Source organism: Nyctibius grandis, chromosome 18 (assembly GCF_013368605.1).
Source record: "Nyctibius grandis isolate bNycGra1 chromosome 18, bNycGra1.pri, whole genome shotgun sequence".
Classification (NCBI taxonomy): Eukaryota; Metazoa; Chordata; class Aves; order Nyctibiiformes; family Nyctibiidae; genus Nyctibius; species Nyctibius grandis.
Window position 1 is genome coordinate 7,629,745 of NC_090675.1, and position 16,374 is coordinate 7,646,118.

Below are 16,374 nucleotides of genomic sequence, written 5' to 3' on the forward strand. Positions count from 1 at the left end.
CCAAGTTAAGGCACACAACTTACCAGAAGGCTCTCGCTCTTCTGCAACACAGTAAAACCAAAAGCTGGACATGTGCAGAAGTGGCAGGAACTGTAGCAGGTGTAGAGCTTGCCTGAGCTCCCAAGAACCTGAAACAAAGGCAGACAGACAGGGTGGGAGTCAGAGGCAGCATTCACTTTTAATTTCTCTAACTCTTAGCCTGTATCTGGACTGATGTCCTCTCCTCAGTGACTCACAGCCTGCAACTGGCGAGCAGGTGTCACAATACAGAAGTGTCCCCAAACACTGCAGTGACTCATCTAAGCGTGAAGCTCCTCAGCTTTCTCACGGTCCCTACACGCTTCTCTCCACACAGACGAGGAAGCGCTCCTGTACGTACAGCCGTGCTTGCAGCAGACCACAGCTCCAGGGACTTGTCTCCTGCCAAGAGATCAGGAAAAGGGCAGTGGCACCGAGCACAGAGCCCCCTCCCCTCCTCTCCCAAAGCCAGCAGCACAGTGAGCTCCCTCCCCCAGTATGGGCAGACACAGGATGGTTGAAGATGATGAAGACTCTTGTCACAGAAAGTCCATCTGTGAATCCAGAGCCACCACGGGCCTGGGGATGGCAGGAGAGCAGTAGGGAGCACTCGCAGTGAGGCCTTTTCTAACTAGCTCCAGCGGCTGAAGGCTGCAAAGGCTCTTGCTGTTCTGCTCCCAAAACCAGCTGCAGCTATTGGAATCCAGTTTTATCTGAATAAACAAAGTTGAACTCTCCAGAGAAGAAGCCTCCCTGCTCCATCTCTGGTTTGGGAACAGCACTGCCTCTTTTTCCCACATGCTGTTCCTCTGCAAGGCTGAGGCATATTCCCTCTGCACCATGGGCACAGGGCGCAGGCAACCAGGTGAGGGAAGCATTCGTTCCAGCGTGGAGAAGCTGACAGGCAATCTGTGAGCTGCTGGAGCTGACTGCATGGTATAAGAAAGCCAACTTACGGATTATTTCTCTTTTGGTTTCTTCAAGACTGGAAAATAGCTTTTAGAAAGCAACTTCAAGGGCCAACTGCTCTGCCCTCTCCTATTGCAAGGGAAGGGTCTGCAGGAGCAGAACACACTCACTGACTTTAAGCAGAAACCTGCACTCAGTAGCATGGACTTCACTAATGCTCTGAGGCCTCAACTGAGTGTACCCCCCGGCCAAAACACAATTACCACAGAGTATTTGCCATGATGTGTCTTGTATCTGCCACAGCGAGAGCAAGTGCTCTGTCGGCTCTGTGGCCTCGACAGCTGGCACTAACTCTTCCTGGATATTCCAGAGAATGGTGGGGGTTTACATGGGTGCAATCACCAGCAGTGCCCTCCTCTGCGCACAAGCCCCCGGGCTCTGAGAGCACACTACACTCCTCTCCCGTACCAGGCTTCAGATGCTGGTTAGGTTTGTGGCACACATACACCTAAATCCAAAGATGAACACAAAAACGTGACAAGACTGGAGCCCTGCAGAGTGCTGCTCCCCTCCAGGACACCCCTGGCACTCCTAAGTCCCTCCAGAGGAACATCGTCCCTCCCGGTCCAGAGCTGCACTTGCAAGGGGAGCCTTCCCCTGTTCCCTGGAGCTCTTTCTGCACCCCTTGCCCAACAGGTAACGTCCACAAGTTTAAGCTCTCCCACAGAAGCTCCTATGCCTCATAATCCCCCTTACTCCCAGCAGATTGAGGACACAAGACTCACATTCCCATTGCAGGGTAAACCATTCTTTTTTCAGTCTGGCCTTTACTCTGCGTCCTCCTTATACTCCAGGCTGAGTTTGTTTCACTTGTGATAAGTTTGTTTTTCTCTAGCCCCTTTGATTGTTTTTTCCAAGATGAAGTATTACGATGGTGCCTTTCCTTCAGAAGCGTTTTCCTTTGAGGAGGGGGGAAAGACACAGACACTGCCAGATTTGGGCTGAGTTTAGCCTTCCCCCATCCTGACCTAGATGGCAAGAATGCAGCTTCTGCCTAATAAGGCAGAATCTAAAATCCAAAGACCAAGAGAAAAAGGTGCCTCTGTTTCTGGCCAGCTGCTGCCAAGCCAGGCACTGGGGTGCTCTCTTGGCCCTGAGATGCTGTGAGATTTCCTTCCGCTGCCCTCATCTCCAGGCACTTGCTGGCTGCACAGCAAGGAAAAATCCCCTTGGTGGTGGTGGTGTCCCTGCCAGCGTGTGGGGATGCAGGAGGGGTGACTGTGGCACCATGGCAGCTACAGCTGCCACCAGCATACAGCTATGCAGCACCCCAGTCTGTGCCAGGACCTGCTGCTCAAATCCTTCACGGTGGGGCAGGCTGCCACACAGTTCTAGGAAATTAATTAAAAAAGACACAAAAAAGAAGAATCCAATAAAAGTGCAGGATGTGAGCAATGCAAGTGGCAGTTGGCAGGAGGGTTAAAGCGTTGCCTCTCCCCCTGCTAACTGGCTTCGCTCCCACAGCTCACAGCATTTCTGCAACTCAGGCATAGCTAACAGGTGCCCAGCTGCTGCCTGCTCACTGCTTTTCCCTTCTGCCGAATCCAGCCCATCTCCACCATCAGCCAGCATCCACCACCTCTGCAGCAGGTAAGACTTATTTAGCCCTGACCTGGAGTTACAAGGGCTGGCTTTAGTCTGCAGCATAGGCAGGTATTATACAAGCTCTTCTGGGATGATTAACAGCTCTGAGGTGACATCAGCCCTTGAATACCCCATCAGTGCTACGCCTCTATTAAGGGCATGAATGCCCAGGCATTAACTGACAAATCATGGCTTTCACTTGACTGAGGGCTCGCTCTTCTCCCATCTCAGTTCCTGAGGGCAAGAGCTGCCTCCACTTCAGGCTGCAGTCCCAGGGCCTGTCTGAGCAGAGCTAGTTTCTCCTGAAGCAGTATCTAAGATGATACGGGTGATATGGAATGCAAACAGCATTTTAGCCTGTGAAGTATCAACATCTCAGATTTGGCTATGATGACCCAAGGGAGTTTCATAATAGGACCAGCCTCATGGCCTCAATGAGAACAGTCCTCCAGATTCAGCTGCAAGTGAAAGCCCCACACCACATTCCACCTCAACCACATCTGGGTGCAAACAGCAGAGCTGACTTTCTGGGGAATAAGTGAAAGGGATGACTGTGCATGTGTCCAGGCAGCCATGGATGCTGGGCACTGGGCATGCTTCTCTGCTGAGGGAGAAGTGCACACAGCTGGGCCATGTGTCTACACCACACACACACAAATGAAGGGCCAGTGACGCTACCCAGCTACTCTTAAGTGCAGTGTCCCACTCAGTGTTTCCGTTTCTACGCCCAAGATTGTGTTCCTGTCACTGCTCCAGCCAGTGGCCTCCAGGGAGGCTCTGCTCTTTGTTTCTGCATCTCGGACAGCTGTGCTGAGGATGAATTTCGCAATGGGATCAGCCTCACACCCCCAGAGATTCCTCTGTTAATGAACTCATCAGTATGGCCTTAATCAGCAACCAAGCTCCACTGAAGAGGAATGCTGCTCAGAAGCACACATGCACCTGCAGGCAGGGACTGCTTCCTGTAGGCTGCCTGGCAGCTGGGAGGACGCAGACAGAGACCCTGGGTGATGATGCAGGGGGGCTGCTCACATCGTACCCATCAGTTAGAAAGTGAACTGAAGGCTGGGCTTGTCCTACATTAACTCCTGGTGACCAGCCCTGACCCACCTGTCCAGAGGTTCCTTCCCCCCAGGGGAACTGGTGGCTCCCTCTACCTGCAGAGGAGAAGGAGAGCAAATCTGTCCCCAACAGAGATGCCACCAGTAGATGCACAGTAGAGCAAGGAATCGTCCATACCACAGGGAAGTCAGAAAGAAGGGCCAATGGCTCCTCTCTTCACCTAATGAGCCTTAGCTTCATCTCCAATCCTGTGCTGTATGAGGAGTTTGATCTTTAGGGCTAAGGTGAGCTCTTCTCCCTAAAATGCCATTTTCTAAAGATGTTTCTGTGATTCACAGACTTGGCTACAGTGAACTAGAACGAAACCCACGGATTTGGCCTGCACTGCTTCCTCCCAGGCAGCAAGGATCCTATTGCCAAGTAGAGGTCAAGGGTGTGCAGGACACTGAGGATCTGGAGTGCAACAGGGAAAGAAATGCAGTGATGGCAGATAACACTCCATTGTGTTTGTCAAGAGGAAGAACTGCCTTTGCTGTATAGGATGAAAGTAATAAAGCAAAATTAACAATCCCTGGAAAACTTCCTTCTGGCCATGATACCCACAAACATGTAAGAAATCGTCTCTGACTGGCTGGGAGCCACAAAGAAAACAGCAGTGTACCATGCTGTTCTAACTCTACTCTGTGGCTACTGCTCTCCAGTATCACTTTAAGGAGTTCGTAAAACACTGATATTCTCTCTGTGTTTATTCAAGTGCCCTTCCATGTTCTGCAAGTTTGGAAAATATTGGCTCACACATCAACTGGAAACCATCAGAAAGTAAGACTGAAGAGGAGAAAAGCAGCGTGTACCTGGTATGCAGTCCTTCCACTGGGGGATACGACTCGGGTGACAGAACGCTGATCCACCAAATCCAAAGCTGGCACAGCAGATGGGCCAAATATGAACTTCAGCCTGAAAGAGAACGTGTCTCTGGTTAGGTCACACCACAAAAGGAGACCACCTGTCTTAGCCTTAATCCACAGGATTTAGCCCTATGGAGTCCAGAAGGCCTGCAGCCAAAGGTTCCCATTGCATCTCAAAATCCCACCAGTTACAGCTCCATTAATTACGCCCCCAAGCAATGAAGTGCACTTGTCATTTTCAGCTTTGCTGGTTTTCACCAAGTGACCACCAATCCCTGCCCTGTCCCTCTGAGACAACCCCAGGACTCAGTCCTTAAGGATAGCCTCTACAGCTATTTGGGAGCTGATTTTTGATACTCTTAAGAGAACTTCCAAATTTCCAAGCTGTTCACAAACAGTCCCATATCTCTTTGCAAAATCCCACTGGGAGTTAATTACAAGGCACATTTTAAAGATTTTTCTTACACAGGACATTACAGCTTATGTGTTTCTTCTTCAGCACTTTGACCCAAACACTATTCTGGCTGCCTGCTGCACAAACAGGACATAAAGTGGTTCCTGTCCTGAACTAAAATGAGACAAAGTGCATCAGAGACACAGAAGTGAGATTTTTTAGTCAGTCTCTATGACAGTGTTAGCCATGTAGGTGAGGAGTTATCTCTGAGCAGCATTTCTGGCTTGACAGTCACTTTACAGATCACTGATTATTGCAAAGGGAGTAGAGGTGAAGCAAGAGACACGGGTTGGTCTTGAATCCCACCTCCAGTCATGGCCTACACATAATGCCTCAGAGCGAGGAGAGAGCAAGGATGATACAGAGCTCCTTGAGCAATAGGAAATGCAGCAGCAGGGCACCTTCCTCATCCCAGGAAACTGGTTTAAACCCTGGAGAACGAACGAGTCATTCTGCAGTGATCACATCTCCTCCATCACAGTCACAGCTGAGGTATAAATTATTCTTTCTGCATCAACAGGAAGCTAAAGACCATCAGGGAAATACTTAAAGACACTCCACTACACATGGAGCCACCAGCCAGCAGTAGTTTTACATCTGTAATCCAGCTACCTGTGGGGCCTAGAGACAGCAAATTTATTCCAGATAAACACCCAGGGACAGCACCTTTCCCTTCCCTTTCCTTCCAAACAGGACACATCACCATGCAGGGACACACCACTGCACAGCATTTATGAATCAGAGAGTGCCTGGGATGGGGTAAAGATGAGGTTAGCCAGGTTTGCTCAGGTACACGTTTGCTTCCTGCAAAACATTGCCTTTACACACCTCTCTCCTCGGCCTCTGGGCTGTGAGGCAGCACCATGGAGGCACATGCTGCTGTCTGTAAAATTCCACACCAGCAAGTGGAAAAATAAAGAGCTGTGAGTCCTGAAGGCACAGTAATTTCCATCTACATACTCATTGTCTGCACATCGCTGCAAGAAGAGATTTTATCTCCTGCTGATGCCATGCAAGGGTATATGCTAAGCTGTATGTCAAATATGGACATCTGTACCTTTAGCCTATTGTCCAGACAGCTCATAGGCTTAAAAGTTACTCTAGACCTGTATATCCAGCTGCTCTGAATGTGTTCCAAAGAGCTCGGGGCAACACATTTAACTTTACAGACCTTTTATCCGCTGAGAAAAATCTGTGCAGTCTAGATTAGTTACAAGGGTAAACAACAAGAAAATCAGCAGTGATGAAAAGATAGTACAAAACATGAGCAAGAGAACAGAAGAAAGCAGAGGAACATTTCCAACTCCAGTGAAGATACCAAGAGCCAAGGCAGAGCCCTGGCGTCTCAACAGCATGGCTGACCTATGCGTCTGAGTCAATCTCATTGATAACAAGCCAAGCAGACAGACTTATTCCAGGAAGACCAAAACTTCAGTTGCATAAACTCAAGGCAATAAGGACTGGCTTCATCTGAGGACTGAGAGGAGGTGGGTGGGGGAACACTCAACGTAAGACATTCCTTAACGATTAGGTTTAGGACTATAAGGGGGCTGAGTTTAATGAGTTTCAATGACTCTTTCAAATCTGGGGAATTCTTTTTCATGTATATAATTTGATTGGTCTAACAGGAAATAAGTAAGGGAAATGCCCAAAGGAAATTCAAGGATTTCAGAGATTTGGAAGAGATTCAGAAATTAAATCAGAATACTTCTGAGCTGCTGGTCACAGGGAATTGATGGAAATCTGACTGCCAAGAGTTACCACCCAACTGTTATTAAACTTAACAAGGGAATTTCTTTCCTCTTCTTTTCTTTTATGACAAGAAGGAAAAAAAAGTTACGAGACTTGTCAAATATAATCCCACCCTTCAAAGGCCATTGTGGCCCCAGAAGAGGGAGTCAGCATGAATGCCTTTCACAAGTGCTATGTTAGACAACTTTAGACCCAAAGATATTAAGGCCTGAAGGGTTCCTGGTGATCTCCTCTCCTGGCTAAATTACAGGCAGGCAAGAACACAAAGTTAAAATTAATCTGAAAAGCCTTTCTTACTGTGATGGTGCCTTTTCTCTACCTTCAACCCCAATCAGTGAGGGCTGCAGAAGTTGTGAAACTTGGATCTCTTAGAAGACTGCTTGGGAATGACTGAAATATTGACAAGCTTCAATCAACGCAAGGATGATGAAGCTGACCCGAGACGACTTCTAAACAGAAGAAAACTCTCAGGGTAACCTTCAAGTTAACAACTCCCTTGTGCAGAGAGAAAATACATTCACTTCTCTCTTTCTATCACACCTGCCCATGACTCAAACAGAAGAAGGGATCTCAGGATGCTGCTGTGCTCACAGTGATATGAACGCAGCGGAGATGCAGCACTCTAGCGGCATGAATCACTCTGAAACATAGTCCACTCTCACAGAAAACTCAGTCCAGATCTGAGGGTGGACTCAGAGCTCAGGTTAAACATTCTGGGTTTTTGCATGTTTAATCCACCCAAATTAGAGAAAGTCATCACAGGAGATTCAGCAATACAGCAATAATTTCATGAATCTCTGGAAAAAACCTTGAGATCGTCTCTTTGGACCTTCATTTCCCCTACCAGCAAAACCACATAGCAACTCTGTACTGGTCAAACACAGGAATAAAATAGTGGTACTGTGATGATCAGCTGCTCTGTAGCAGGACACTTGGGACAAGAACTGAAGCAAAAGATACTTACCCCAGCAGCAGGTCATCGGGGACTGCAACAAAAAGAAAACGAAGCGTGATTTTGCTGAACTTCCCCACTATGAGAGACATCAGCATCACAGGGAGGCTAGTGGCTCCCTAATGTACCCCCAGAGGCCACACAGGACTGCAGTGCTCCAGCAATCCTCTCTAGCCACCAAAAAGCAAGAAGGAGCAGCAAAATTATCTGCTATGGTAGTACTAAGGGACTTACCAAGTACAGCAATGAAATATACATTCAGAACCACAAGGATTAATTTAAAAAAAAAAATGTGGAAGCCCAAATATACTTACTTTTACAATATCCTAAATTTAAAAGCATGCAAGAAAAGGCATTTGGCCTCAACGTCTTACTCTGCCACTTTAAGAAGTTGGTTAAAAATACATATATTGGTTTCCCTGAAACTCTCTTGGCATGAGTTGAGAACTCTGGCATCAAAACTTTAAAAATGTTGTTCTTTTCCCAGCATAATCTTGCAGGGCGTCACTAGTTTATGGCTTTTAATACAGCACACAGAAACATAATGTCTTCACTTACTAGAACTTCTCGTTAAGATGGAAAATTACACTTAAGAAAATTAGTCTGTTGTAGATAGCAGCTTACAGCTTGGTCACCCAATCTGATCTTTCTGTTATCACTAACAGGACAGTGTCCTACATCTCTGTATTCCACTGGAGGGTCAGGACTTTTGACTTTAAAATCCTTTGTTCCAACAATTCAAAATATTTTCTATGACTTACGCTGTTGGTTTGACTTTTCCAACTTTATTCTAAAAGAGATCGATCAGTTTGTTTCCATAGTTATGTCTCAGTGTATGTCTTAGGACTATTTAGGTGCTTTAAGAAGTATACCTTAAAAGGAATGTTGACCTTTTTCTTTCCTTCTAGTTTACAACAAGATTTATAAAGCTCTTTTTAAAAGTCACATGTAGATTTTGGATCTACTCTAACCTGACAGGAGCCATACTGCAAGTGTGCCAAAAAGCTGTCAATGTGGGCACTCTGACAGGTTAGACATTAAGTCTCTGCCTATTCCCCACTCAAATGTAGCGCCTAAACAGACTTATCTGAATGTTTATTTGGTTGGTTTTAGTGCAATTAAAATATTTCTTAAATAGATGCTTTCCTTAGGAAGAACCATTCTGTGCTACTTATCAAGTAAACACAAACAGTAATATTCTTTCAGCACAGATTACAGAACTACGTTAGTAATCCAGAGTGCAATGAAGGTAATTGTTCTTAACTAGCTGCTAGAATGGACCAAGATTTAACTGTTGGCTTATGCTCACTTCATTCAAACAATGGGAAAGTTGTTCTTTGCCCTGGGATCACTAACACAACAGCCTCCACTGGTCAGTCATGAAACGTGATCGTTTTTATGAAGATTCCCCTTTCAACTCTAAGTTTTTTAATTAGTGAGTCTATAAAAACAGCAGTAGAGTACGCAAAACAAAACGCCTACCTAGAACTATGTAAATTATCATCCCTCAAGTGCAACCACTTACACCACAAGCTCTAAGCAAGCAGCGTTGCCCCAGGTGCCAAGTTCACAAAGGTGTCCAACCTGGCCTAATTTTTGGAAGGGCCTGACTTCTACAAGGGGGCTGCTCCTCATTATCTGTGCTTCCAAATCCTTTGTGTCCAGCCAAGTTGTATCAAGTACAGCAATAAATATACACTCAGAACCACAAGGATTAATTTTAAAAAGAAATGTAGAAGCCCAAATATACTTACTTTTGTAATATCCTACTTTTAAAAGCATGCAAGAAAAGGCACGTGGCCTCAACATCTTACTCTGCACTCCTGAAAGTGAAGGCCATCCCTTACGTGGCAGAGTCTGCAGAAGATGCAAGCAAGGGAAGGCTGACAACCCTCATTGCTACCCGAAGGTTTGACAGCACCAGTATTACTGGCCCCCCGCCTGCTGGGATAGTTCTGGTTTTTTCTTTACGTACCATGTGAGGTCTCCTGAAAAGCCTTTTTGATCTCTTTCAAAAGCTCTTCTGCTACTGCTGGCAAGGTACTATCCATCTCATTGGCACTGGCCTTGCAACTGGAAGCAAGATGGGAGAGAACAGGAGACAATGGGAAATCATGAAGGTCACTGCAGATACTACGTACCGGGACAGTTTATCTGGGCAGTACTCTATCTATCTCAACCCTGCAACGAGGCCAAGGAAGGGGCACCCTCAGCACCTTTTAAAATGTGTTTTTTACACTGTGTCGCAATAAAGGGTTTCTCACAAACACACCGGGGGGGTGTCTCTCGGATACCGCCACGGATAAACGGATCCCGTGGAAGGGCGGGGGCACGATACAGCCGGCGACAGGACGGGGCTCTGGCCTGGGCGTCCCGGCGCTGGGCCAAGGCAGTTCCCAGCAGAGGAGGCCGCACAGCCCACCCACCGCCGCCACGGCCCTGCGGTAGCGGGGCCTGGCTGCCCCCGCGGCCCGCGAGCCGCGCCGGGATCTCTCAGGGAAGGGCGGGCGGCTGCCAAGCCCCGGCAGCAGGAGCCGCGCCGGCGCCGCCCCGCACGGCGGCTGCTCCCCGCTGCGCTCCCCGGGGGCTCCCTAGGCACGGTGGAGCCGCGCCGGAGCTATTTAGAGCCGTCGGTCCTGGGACGGCGACCCTGGGGCCGGGGCCGGGCCTACCTGCGGCCGCGCAGCCATGAGGGCGCGTCGCCATAGCAACAGGCGCCCTTTGCCCCGGGTGACGCGCCCGCCTGCATCACGTGGCGAGGGCGAGCTCTTAAAGGGCCCGCGGGGGACGATGCTGGCGGCGGGGCTGCCGCGGGCCCTGTGCCGCATGGCCGCCCGGCGCTGCCCCGGGGGGCTCCCGCCGCTCCCGGCCGCCTGGCGCGGCAGGCCCCGCGGGGAGGAGGGCGGCGGCAGGACGGGGTTCGCGCGGCGGCGGTGGGCCCGGCCGGCCGGGGGTGCCCTGGGCTTGCTGGGAGGTGAGTGCGGGTACCGGGGCTGTGCGGGGCAGGGCGGCGCGGGCGGCGGGTCACCCTCGCCCCGCAGCCTTCTCCCTCTTCACTAGGGACGCCGAGGAGGACGGCGAGGACGCCATTATCCTCCTGCTGAAGAGAGCCAAGGTGAGGCGCCGGCCCCTGCAGGCCGCGGACATGGCGGGCGGGGGCGGGGGGGGTGTTACCTCAGCGGGGGGCCGGGAGCCCGTCACGGATGGGTCCTCCCGGGTGACCGGGCCCTCCCGGGTGACCGGCCCCTCGGCTTTGCCCCTCTCTCTGCAGCTCAGCGTCATGAAGGGCGAGCTGGGGGAGGCCGAGCAGGTTCTGCACCAAGCGCTGCGGCTGTCGCACCAGTCGGATAACAGGAAAGCCATCGTCTACACCTACAGCATGGTGAGGCTCCGGGGCCCCCCGCCTGCTCCCCGCTGTCCCGTGGCGTGGCTGGTCCGGGCTAGAAGTCGCCGTGGGGCTGCAGTTCCCTCCGGGGGTGTAGTGCGGTACGCGGGGGCTGGAGGTAGAAGGAAAAGTGGTTGCGTTGAGGCCAGTCCGCGCAGCTCTGTGGAGCTTCAGCACTGCCTGTCCCTTCCAGATGGCGAACGTGGCCTTCATGCGGGGACAGCTGGACAATGTGAGTAACTCTGTTTTTTGTCCCCTTGGAATTTTAAGAGGCTGACACCTTGTGCAAGGTCCTGTGCAAGATGGTGAAGGTGGGGCATGCTGCGACAGGCTGAGTACTGAGTTGTGAGGCAGAGAGACTGCAGTCCAAACCGGAGTAACTTGCCTTGGGACTGCGGTCCCATGGAGCACATGCTGCTCAGAAAGATGCTTTCACAGTTAAACTTTGAGCTCCAATGTGGTGTGCAAGGGAAGGACTACTTTCTACTCTTAAATGCCACAGTCAAGCACTTGGATACTGTCCCAAGGAGAATCCAGAAAAGCCCTGAAAGTGCATAAATGTGGTAAACTCATGGCTAGTGCAGGGGTCCTAAAGCAACTGAAAGGACCCTACTAGTTGGCAGTACTCTTGGGCTCTGGTTAGCCTGTCACTTCTAACTGGTCTTGGCGTACAATGTAAATGCCACAAATTGTGAGACAGGTTTCTCCCAGCGGTCTGCCTCTGTCCAGGGTAGAGATCCTTTGTTTTAACTGCCATCATTCCTCAGTATTCTCTTCACAATTCTCATTTCAGGCAGAAAAGCTCTACAAAGCAAGTATGAGCTATTTGCTTGCAGGGGACACAAAGGAGGTATGTTCTTCTGATAAAGGCTTTCAGGGGGAAGCACTAACAATTCTTTGCTCTATTTCTTGTGCTGTAATACCTCCTCCTGGAAATTTGCAATACTAGCTCTGAGCTTGCTGGCTTCTCAAGAACTTTCTTTAAGGGGATGGCAGCTCTGGAGACAACAGGATGGGCATTTTCAAGGTTTAAACTCGTTCTCTGGCAAAGTAATATTTCTATTGGGGAGATGCAAGAAGAGTAACAGTTGCATTGTGTGTCCTCCTGGCAGGATGACAATGCAATCCTTGAGATGTCCCTCAAGCTGGCCAGTATCTATGCTGCTCAGAAACAGTGAGTTCCCTGCTAAAGACATCTTTTGCTTTCATCTCAGCATTACAGTGGCATAGTGGCCAAGTAGAGGCTCTTTAAGAATAGAGTTCCTGAGGAAGCTTTGATGTGACAAGAGACCATCAATGCAAAGGTTCCCACAGGCATGATAATCTGTCTACCCACTGCCATGCAGCAGTGATTGCTGTTATGACGTGCCCAGCTCAGGGCAGAAGTAGCCATAGAGGACATCACTCTTTCTTTAGTCTTAAATGCACACCTTACATGAGAGAAGGCTTTTGAAGCAGTTGGTGGTTGGTAACTTGAAGCTTCATTTTTCAGTGGAGCATCAGCATGGGTTGCCTTAGGTGGCCTTGTCTGGGAGGAGGGGGGACCCCCTCCACTTCCTAGATCCCTTTGCCCATGGGTCAAGAGAAGGGTCCAGGCCATGATCACGAAGAGAGCACTGAGGGCAAGAGGGGTCTGGTAAAGGGGAAAAGTTGTCTTACACACCCTCTAGAATGAGGGATTGAAGGTGTTCACACCCATCCCTTCAGGGAGGGAGGAGGTTTGCTTTGCTTAGTTGTTGCACTTTGCAGGCACAAATTAGCCCTGGCGGGCTATGAGTTCTGCATCCTGACCTTAGAGGAGAAGATTGCCAAGCAAAAGGACTTGCCTGAGGATGTCTTACCAGGTGGGATGGCCTTGTCTGCTAAAGGCTTCTCTCATTATCTTTTCTCCATTTCCCTGTCCTCTATGTTGCTTTCCCTATTGCCTAAGCACCATCTTCATGTCAATTCATTGTCTTCACACCGCATGAGTTTCCTGCTCTTGTAGGATGGAGACTCATGCCTGATCTTGTAGAAGTGATCACTTCCACTCCTCTCTATTTGCAGCTGAAGAAAAGGCCAACACCCGTCTCTTGCTTGGGATGAGCCTAGACTCCTATGCTCGCTATCTCCTAAACATTAACCAGCTCCCAATGGCCCAAAAAATGTATGAGAAGGCTCTGCAGATATCAAATGATGTTCAGGGAGAGACTCATCCACAGGTGACGTGTACAATGGTAGTTGGACTACCAGGGAAAGAAAGGCTAATCTCCTAGGGAAGGAGGCGGCCTTAAAAGCAGCTTTGCTGGCATCAGACATACATAGCACTAAATTTGGTTCTGTTTTCCTGCCAGGAAGAATGAGCATGCAGCATGCTGATACATAAATATAAGACACTTTCTTACTGAAAGCTTCTCTGGGAAATACTACTTTTACTAGTGTGACAAGGCTATGAATGTGGTGCTCCTGCTGCCCCAGACTGCTACACAAGTCTTGCTCTGAGGCTTCCTTTTCTGTCCTGGTGCAGACTGTGGTCCTGATGAATGACTTAGCAACTGTACTGGATGCTCAGGGGCACTATGATGAGGCGTACTCCTATGTAAAGAGGGCAGCTGAGCTGGCAAAGGACACTCAACACCCTGAGGAGCACATGGTACTGAATAACCTGGCAGCAATTCTGATGCACAAAGGTAAGGAGGTCAAGCCTATGCCACTGTGCTTGTGCTGACTGCAGATACCTGTACTGCAGGATTGAACTATAGTGTAATTTTTGTGTTACTATTTTTAGCTTAAGCAGTAAGTCAGCTGAATTGCTGTAGGCAACTTGTATTGTGTTCAAATTGAATTCAGCTGCTGAAGGATCCTGCCCAAGATAAATGCAATACCGGTGCATCTGACTTAAAAGGTTGCCAGGGAATCTAGTTTCCTCTTTTCCTGTATGTATAGTAACTGGTTCCAAAAGGACGTAAGACATGCTTGAGGTTTGTTTTCATGAGATCTTAATGCTGAAGCAGCACCCTGTCCTGTCATCATTGCTGCTGTCCAGCTCTTTTCATTGGCACCCTATGCTGGATGTTTTCTGAACCTCCCTGGTTTTTGAAGTGTTCCTAGTTGTCTTTTGCATGTGCTCAGCTTCAGGAGGGGACTCTGAAAATGGGTGATTGAGTTGGCTAGCCATGCCACTTTTTCCTCTTGCTACAGAAGACTTTCTGCAAGCAAAACAAGTGTACAAAGAAGCTCTCAAGCAGGCACAACAGAAGGGAGATGTTGCTTCTGTCCAGCATATTGAGGAAGAACTAGCTGAGCTGGCCAGGAGGAGAAAGGGCTCCAGATGATTTTGGCCACAGAGTCCAACCTCGAGGTGGCTGACAGCAGCAAGTTGGTTGGTCAGTAAAAGCAGCCTGAGACCAGGTTGGTGCAATTCTCCAGGGGAACAGCAATGAGGAGTTTAAGGACTGCTTAACAAGAAGGGCTGCTATTGCCTAACACCTTAGCCCAAAATAAAGTTGTGAAATCTTAACTATGTAAATTTGTGGTGTAGTCTATGGTTAGAGCGACCTACTGTGCTAGTGATTTAACTTTGTCTTGACTGCCAGCAAAGTGCACGTCCAGCCTGGCATTAATGCTTGCAGTTAAGGAGTACTCATTTGCTACTCCTGACTGTTCACAGAAGTGTTCAGTTTCAAAACAGGGCTATGCTAAATCATTACAAATAGAACAGGCAGGAATTGTCTCAACTCTACATGCTGGCTAGCACAGCAGGGTGTACTTTTGTCAGGGCTATGTATTCAGTATGTAGTAACTTCAACAGAGCATTTCCCAGTCTATACCCATGCTCTGACAGAGCTGTAGCTTCTTGTCCTTTTCAAACAGGTTGCCTGAAGATCAAGTGTTTTTCTTCAAAGCATTTAGCATCCAAAGATAGAACATGCCCTCTAAGAGGAGGGGTGAGACTATGTTACTAAAGCAGAGCTGCTGTCAGAAATAAAACACTCAGCTACCTTACCCCAGCCAAGAGCACACCAAGTGCCAAAGCTGTCCTCCTTTCTTGCATAGCTCAGTGCTAGAATGCTGAGGCTTCCTGGTGGAAGGTTTGTAGGGTACATGCCTTCATGTGCACAGCCTGCTTATACAACAGAATTTTTCAGTTCTGCCCTGCAGGGGAGTCTAATGTTTAAGACAAGGGAGAATTAAACCAGAAGTTATCAAATCCATATTTAGCTAGGATAGTAGAACTAACTGTAATTCTATCACTAACCAAGCATTATTTTAACCTCTCATTTGTAAGAACTTCAGCTGGCTGGTACAACCCTTAATGGTAATAGCATCATTATTAGTTTACTTACAGTAGCATTCGTAGCTTCAGCTCTGCTTTACTCTGAGTTAAGAGGCGGCACACAGGTTTTCTAGAGATGTTCACTGAAGCTGGAAAAACTCACTGTCATGTATACAGCTTTGTTCTCAGCAAGCTAGGAAGTAAAAATACATCTGTTACAGGCATGCTTGTGCTAACAGAAAGGCTCTAACACATTAGAGCAAATCTTCTTTAAAGTTCTGGGTTTTGCTTTTCAAGTGGCAGACCTTAGATGCTCCAGGAGTGTTAACTGGGAACCCTGCAGCACCCCTAAGGGAAGTGTTTTGCCTGTTCTCATGAACATAGCTTCATGCAGCAAAACAAGAGGGAGACACAGGAAAAGCAAATGGAGAACTGATCCCCTTTATTGATTGGTCTGAATCCAGAAGTCACTGTCTACTGAAGACATTGTGTGGGGAAAAAAAAAAAAGTTGAGTTTTATGATGCATGGGTTTTTCAAGTCTTAAAATGTTTCATATCAGAATCACGAAACATATCAAGATGAAAGCATTGTGAAAGCGCTGATCAGAAATCAGTTAAAAATCTGTAGTAAACTACACTTTGTAAACATGACTTACAAACACCTTCCTGTTTGAAACAGGTCAGATGTAATTCCATACTTGAAGATTACTGGAATTGTGGTAAACCCTAACTTAGGCTCTGGAGAGGTTTTTTTTACACTGGAGAAGCTAGAACTCTGGTAACAAACAAAAAAGCAGCAACATTTTATGTGCAAATGCCACTCAAGCTGTATCTTAGGAGAAAGCGACTGTCCTGCTTGGGATATCTTGCTGCTGCAGCAGCAATAACATGAAGCTTTGCAATGAACATGCTATACTTACTGTACAGTTAGCAAAGACATTTGTCTGTACATGCCTCTTTCACGTTGTATTTGTTACACTGAGAAAGTGAGAACAAGTGAGTTTTAGAATGGAACTTAACTCTCCACTCCAAATTTAA

General features: G+C 48.2%; 2 protein-coding genes across 4 annotated transcripts in view; one reads left to right on the forward strand and one right to left on the reverse strand.

Annotated features, from left to right (window-relative positions):
• The window catches only part of ZSWIM7 (zinc finger SWIM-type containing 7), a 65,995-nt gene extending 54,506 nt beyond the window's left edge, over window positions 1-11,489 (reverse strand). For 2 of the 3 annotated variants that reach the window (XR_011049453.1, XM_068415681.1), the window contains exons 1-5: window positions 10,369-10,413; window positions 9,672-9,769; window positions 7,709-7,730; window positions 4,485-4,587; window positions 24-128 (exon numbers count right to left, since the gene is read on the reverse strand). Coding sequence is in view for 2 of the 3 variants with exons in the window: in XM_068415681.1 (XP_068271782.1) it covers window positions 24-128; window positions 4,485-4,587; window positions 7,709-7,730; window positions 9,672-9,747 (306 nt within the window). In the remaining variant the exon portion in view is untranslated. Of the gene's footprint in view, window positions 1-23; window positions 129-4,484; window positions 4,588-7,708; window positions 7,731-9,671; window positions 9,770-10,368; window positions 10,414-10,870 lie in introns of those variants that run through there. The other variant, XM_068415683.1, reaches the window with a different exon arrangement.
• Window positions 10,487-14,580, forward strand: TTC19 (tetratricopeptide repeat domain 19). Its single transcript, XM_068415680.1, has 10 exons — window positions 10,487-10,670; window positions 10,738-10,811; window positions 10,968-11,078; window positions 11,275-11,313; window positions 11,875-11,931; window positions 12,194-12,255; window positions 12,831-12,925; window positions 13,128-13,282; window positions 13,588-13,750; window positions 14,262-14,580. Exons 1-10 carry the CDS (start codon window positions 10,487-10,489, stop codon window positions 14,393-14,395), a joined length of 1,074 nt encoding a protein of 357 aa, XP_068271781.1. The 3' UTR covers window positions 14,396-14,580.
• The last annotated feature ends 1,794 nt before the right edge of the window (window positions 14,581-16,374 follow it).

Coding starts and splice junctions, on each gene's coding strand:
- TTC19 (XM_068415680.1), top strand. CDS start 10,487: ATGCTGGCGGCGGGGCTGCCGCGGGCCCTGTGCCGCATGGCCGCCCGG. Junction 10,812..10,967: donor TCCTGCTGAAGAGAGCCAAG/GTGAGGCGCCGG, acceptor CTCTCTCTGCAG/CTCAGCGTCATGAAGGGCGA. Junction 12,256..12,830: donor ATCTATGCTGCTCAGAAACA/GTGAGTTCCCTG, acceptor TGCACTTTGCAG/GCACAAATTAGCCCTGGCGG.